At 31.8% G+C, this 6,421-nt stretch overlaps 1 protein-coding gene across 1 annotated transcript; it reads left to right on the top strand.

Annotated features, from left to right (window-relative positions):
- The first annotated feature begins 952 nt into the window (after window positions 1-952).
- Window positions 953-4,948, top strand: LOC134722478 (uncharacterized). Its single transcript, XM_063586099.1, has 2 exons — window positions 953-1,240; window positions 4,865-4,948. Exons 1-2 carry the CDS (start codon window positions 953-955, stop codon window positions 4,946-4,948), a joined length of 372 nt encoding a protein of 123 aa, XP_063442169.1.
- Window positions 4,949-6,421: the final 1,473 nt, after the last annotated feature.

Raw genomic sequence — 6,421 nt, 5'->3', positions numbered from 1 at the left:
TTTGGGACTTGAACTGTACATTACTCACACAAAAAATCAGACAAAAAGAACAGTTCAATTTTTTTTAATGCGACAAAACGTTATAAAGAAATGATAGTAGAATTAATTGTGGTCTCGGGCCTCATGTGACACAATGGCGGGTAGTAGTGTTTTTTGAACAGAGATAATTTTTTTTTCTAAAAATGTGTGATAATGCCTGGAAAAAGATCTGGAAAAGGCGTCAAACGGACTAATACTAGTGATACAAGTGTTCTAAATGACTCTGGAAGTAAAAAACCGTCTAGAAAAAAGAGTAAAAAGAAGAATAAAAGTAAATCTACTGAAGACAACTCATGTGTCAACACAGGTGACAGTTCAGGTGACATTACAAATGTAAACAAACCACCCAATACACCTTCTAATTCTAAAGTTTTAGATACAATGAACACAAGTGTTAATATGAGCCAACAAAACTTTTCACAATTTAAGATACGAATATAGTTCCCTTTAATTATAGTGTATTTTTTCTTTATTTTTTTTCTTTCCCTTTCTCATTCATTTCTTAGCTTTTCTGGGGTGGGAATGAAAGAAGAGAGCTGAAATAAACTTTTGGATGTTTTATTTTAACTGATTTTAATAAGGAAAGAGTGATTAGGCCAGGTGCAAAAAGGTTATATTTACACTTTTCGGAACATCTCTTGACTTGCCTATAGGGGTATGGATGTGTATTGGCCAAATTTGTATGATGTAAACATGCAATTTTTCTGAAAATTGCATATGTTTTGGGACTTGAACTGTACATTACTCACACAAAAAATCAGACAAAAAGAACAGTTCAATTTTTTTTAATGCGACAAAACGTTATAAAGAAATGATAGTAGAATTAATTGTGGTCTCGGGCCTCATGTGACACAATGGCGGGTAGTAGTGTTTTTTGAACAGAGATAATTTTTTTTTCTAAAAATGTGTGATAATGCCTGGAAAAAGATCTGGAAAAGGCGTCAAACGGACTAATACTAGTGATACAAGTGTTCTAAATGACTCTGGAAGTAAAAAACCGTCTAGAAAAAAGAGTAAAAAGAAGAATAAAAGTAAATCTACTGAAGACAACTCATGTGTCAACACAGGTGACAGTTCAGGTGACATTACAAATGTAAACAAACCACCCAATACACCTTCTAATTCTAAAGTTTTAGATACAATGAACACAAGTCCCAGTCAACAGACTAACAGTGGGCCAACGTTGGCAAATGGACGGCCCGTTGGTCGACCGTTGGTGTTGGCTTCACAACATTGGCCCTACGTTGGGAAATTGTCGGTCCGTTGGTCGCAAGTTTATGTTGGCTGCACAACATTGGCCCAACGTTGGCAAATTGTCGGTACATTGGTCGCACGTTGGTGTTGGCTGCACAACATTGGCCCAACGTTGGTCTATTGTTGTAAATTCATATTATTATCTCATGTTGATTACAAATAATCGGGCAAATGTTGGCATTATGTCAGTAGCAACATAGGGCCGATATTAAATTTTGTTAATATAATTGATTATATAATATTTTACGCTTTATTTCTCTTCGGAGGCGGATAATTTCGATTGCAGCAGGCTTTATGAAAGTTAATCTTATACCGAAAGTGTTTATCAACTGAAATTATGAACTGAAATTACATTTACAACTCTATGTTGGACCAATGCTGGGTCAACGTTGATCATATATTATACTCTATATATAAGTCAGGTAAAATATATACTGGAATATCATTACTGTAATAATAAAAAAATGTATATCGTAAACATAGATTCCCTGGTTAAAAATAAAAATTTATTGCAATCATTATTTATAATAACTTTATTCATTAAACTTTGTGAAACATAATAATAACAATTATATGCAGAGTGATATTTGATACAGCCAGTCTGTTAATCAAGCCCATTCTGATAAGGTTGACCATATGTTCGACAAATTTCAAAGATAGTTGCTATGGTAATTAAGTTTATAGGAAATCTGAATGTAATGGGATGGTCACTTTTGTGATTATTTCCTGTTGTGTATGTGTAAGAAGGCAGTGATATGAAGAAAACAAAAAGAGAAAATCATGTCATCTGAGATTCAAAGAGAAAGATAGTAACATGTAAGTTGTAACTTTAAAAAATCTGATATATATATATATACGATTCAGAATGACAAATACAATATGATTTTTTAATCTAAGGGATGTTGTTAAAAATCAAAACATATATTAATTTCTATCATTTTATAATGCTGATCTTGAAGTTTATACGTTTCGGGCGAAATATTTCTAGATTTTAAATCATTTCAATCCTATTAATTATCATGAAATATTTGCCACTGAACATTAGTATCTTCAAACAAATTGTAAATTACCAATATTTTATTTTGAAAAAATTTTCGTCGTATATTGCTATCACGTTGGCGTCGTCGTCGTCGTAGTCGTCGTCCGAATACTTTTAGTTTTCGCACTCTAACTTTAGTAAAAGTGAATAGAAATCTATGAAATTTTAACACAAGGTATATGACCATAAAAGGAAGGTTGGTATTGATTTTGGGAGTTTTGGTCCCAACATTTCAGGAATTAGGGGCCAAAAAGGGCCCAAATAAGCATTTTCTTGGTTTTCGCACTATAACTTTAGTTAAAGTTAATAGAAATCTATGAAATTTTGACACAAGGTTGATGACCACAAAAGAAAGGTTGGGATTGATTTTGGGAGTTTTGGTTTCAACAGTTTAGGAATTAGGGGCCAAAAAAGGGCCAAAATAAGCATTATTCTGGGTTTTCGCACAATAACTTTAGTTTAAGTGAATAGAAATCAATGAAATTTAAACATAATGTTTATGACCACAAAAGGAAGATTGGTATTGATTTTGGGAGTTTAGGTCCCAACAGTTTAGGAATTAGGGGCCAAAAAGGGACCCAAATAAGCATTTTTCTTGGTTTTGGCACCATAACGTTAGTATAAGTAAATAGAAATCTATGAAATTTAAACACAAGGTTAATGACCATTAAAGGAAAGTTGGTATTGATTTTGGGAGTTTTGGTCCCAACAGTTTAGGAAAAAGGGGCCCAAAGGGTCCAAAATTAAACTTTGTTTGATTTCATCAATATTGAATAATTGGGGTTCTTTGATATGCCGAATCTAACTGTGTATGTAGATTCTTAACTTTTGGTCCCGTTTTCAAATTGGTCTACATTAAGGTCCAAAGGGTCCAAAATTAAACTTAGTTTGAATTTAAAAAAAATTGAATCCTTGGGGTTCTTTGATATGCTGAATCTAAAAATGAACTTAGATTTTTTATTATTGGCCCAGTTTTCAAGTTGGCCCAAATCGGGGTCCAAAATTAAACTTTTTTGATTTCATCAAAAATTGAATAAATGGGGTTCTTTGATATGTCAAATCTAACTGTGTATGTAGATTCTTCATTTTTGGTCCCGTTTTCAAATTGGCCTACATTAAGGTCCAAAGAGTCCAAAATTAAACTAAGTTTGATTTTAACAAAAAATAAATTCTTGGGCCTCTTTGATATGCTGAATCTAAACATGTACTTAGATTTTTGATTATGGGCCCAGTTTTCAAGTTGGTCCAAATCAGGATCTAAAATTATTATATTAAGTATTGTGGAATAGCAAGTCTTTTCAATTGCACAGTATTGTGCAATGGCAAGAAATATCTAATTTCACAATATTGTGAAATAGCAAATTTTTTTTTTAATTAGAGTTATCTTTCTTTGTCCAAAATAGTAAGCAAGAAATATCTTATGGCAAGAATATTTTTTTAATTGGAGTTATCTTTCTTTGTCCAGAATCAACTTAAATCTTTGTTATATACAATATACAATGTATATTCACTTTTTACTACCAACTGATAAATTTAAATAATCTTTACCATTCAGTGATAACAAGCAGTTTTTTTACATCTTAATATTTTATGATGTATTTAAATGAGTAGTTATTGTTGCAAACTCCATTAGAATATTTTAATTGAGATTAGTTTTGGAATAAGGGAAAGGGGGATGTGATTAAAAATTGGGTTCAATTTTTCTCATTAGAAATTTCATAAATAAATAGAAAATTTCTTCAAACATTTTTTTGAGAGGATTAATATTGAACAGCATAGTGAATTGCAAAAAAACAAAAATTTTAAGTTCATTAGAACACATTCATTCTGTGTCAGAAACCTATGCTGTGTCAACTATTTAATCACAATCCAAATTTAGAGCTGAATCCAGCTTGAATGTTGTGTCCATACTTGCCCCAACCGTTCAGGGTTCAACCTCTGCGGTCGTATAAAGCTACGCCCTGCGAAGCATCTGGTTCTAAAATGTATAACGACAACATGTATGATCATTACTGAAGTAAATGGAATAAAATTGTCTTAAGATGTACCTTATTCCGTAATGTTTAAAAAATGTGGTATAATGATTTCTACTTCATTAAAATATAGATGAATTTGTTAGTTTTATTGTATTTCTAAATCGCATGCAAACTTTGTGAAACCTGATCATATACACACTTGCATGTGTAACAGTGTTTTATATATCAAATATATAACTGTTCATTAATACACATCTAAATTATTCTTTATATATCATGTATATTACGAATATATAAAGTATGATACCGAATTCAAAAATAATAATGATAAGGGTTTGTTATACCCACAAATCCTTCTAATACTAATGAATTTCTGACCATTAGACAAATAACCAATATTAAAAAAAAAAAAGTTATTTAAGATTTTATTTTATATTAAATAGTGTTTCAAATATTTAGAATATACATTAATTTATATTGCATATCTAGAAGGGAGATTACGCACGCATGTATTAGGCAAATACACAATTCAAGTTAAATTATAACTTTATTACAGAGTCAATTAGAAAAAAAACATAGCTGTAAAGAGTCTTCGGATAAGGAGATAGATGATGCAGCTAAAGATTGGCTTAAGCCTTGACAGAGAAGGTGGCAAGAAACAGAGAAGGGAAAAAAGAATAACATATATAAATAATAATATACACTGTTGAAGTTCAAATTGAGGAGGACACTACTCGTGGTGACGACCAATGATATCAAAATTAAAATAAATAAAGTTTCATCTTCTGAATTATTTTATTTTCATTCTGTATCTGAAACCAATACAACTAAAATTACATCTCCGAAAAAAATATTTGTATGATCGCCTAACCATAATTAAGCCATACGTCATTTGTTCTGTTAAAGGAATAAATGAAATTGATATGAAAAAAGAAGATGTGGTATGATAGCTAATGAGACAACGTTTTACAAGACATCAAATGACACAGAGTTTATCTGGTCGATCCATCAGACATTGCCAAGGACATATTTTAGCGTCACACAATAAATAGAATTAAAGAGGCAAAGTTCATAAAAAAACAAGGACAGTAACAACAATGGGTAATACAAAAATACAGAATTGCTACCTTAAACTTTGGCAGTTTGGAAAACACAAAAAAAGATCAAAATTAATGTGCTCCGCATTATTTATTATATCCAGCTCCTCATGCAGCATCCATTGTAATTTGGTTGATACAATAGACCAACGTATTGCCAACATAAAAATGAGAAATATCTACCTTGGACCAACATAGTGCCAACATAAGAAAAGATATTTCTACGTTGGTCCAACGTTGTGCCAACATGAATTTTGTTTTTCATACAATGGGCCAACGTTGGCCCTATGTATTGCATATAACCGTACAACGTTGGGCCAACATGAAGCCATCATGTTGGGCCAACGTAGGCCCACTTTGCACTTATACGTTGGGCCAACGTTAAAATACAACGATGGGCCAATGCAATGATATACGTTGTGCCAATGTTGGGCCAACATACTCATGTTGTCTGGGGTGTTAATATGAGCCAACAAAACTTTTCACAATTTAAGATACGAATATAGTTCCCTTTAATTATAGTGTATTTTTTCTTTATTTTTTTTCTTTCCCTTTCTCATTCATTTCTTAGCTTTTCTGGGGTGGGAATGAAAGAAGAGAGCTGAAATAAACTTTTGGATGTTTTATTTTAACTGATTTTAATAAGGAAAGAGTGATTAGGCCAGGTGCAAAAAGGTTATATTTACACTTTTCGGAACATCTCTTGACTTGCCTATAGGGGTATGGATGTGTATTGGCCAAATTTGTATGATGTAAACATGCAATTTTTCTGAAAATTGCATATGTTTTGGGACTTGAACTGTACATTACTCACACAAAAAATCAGACAAAAAGAACAGTTCAATTTTTTTTAATGCGACAAAACGTTATAAAGAAATGATAGTAGAATTAATTGTGGTCTCGGGCCTCATGTGACACAATGGCGGGTAGTAGTGTTTTTTGAACAGAGATAATTTTTTTTTCTAAAAATGTGTGATAATGCCTGGAAAAAGATCTGGAAAAGGCGTCAAACGGAC

The sequence above is a fragment of the Mytilus trossulus genome, chromosome 6, assembly GCF_036588685.1.
Source record: "Mytilus trossulus isolate FHL-02 chromosome 6, PNRI_Mtr1.1.1.hap1, whole genome shotgun sequence".
NCBI lineage: Eukaryota > Metazoa > Mollusca > Bivalvia > Mytilida > Mytilidae > Mytilus > Mytilus trossulus.
Note: the sequence above shows the minus strand (reverse complement) of the source record. Positions and strands in the feature narration are given on the sequence as shown.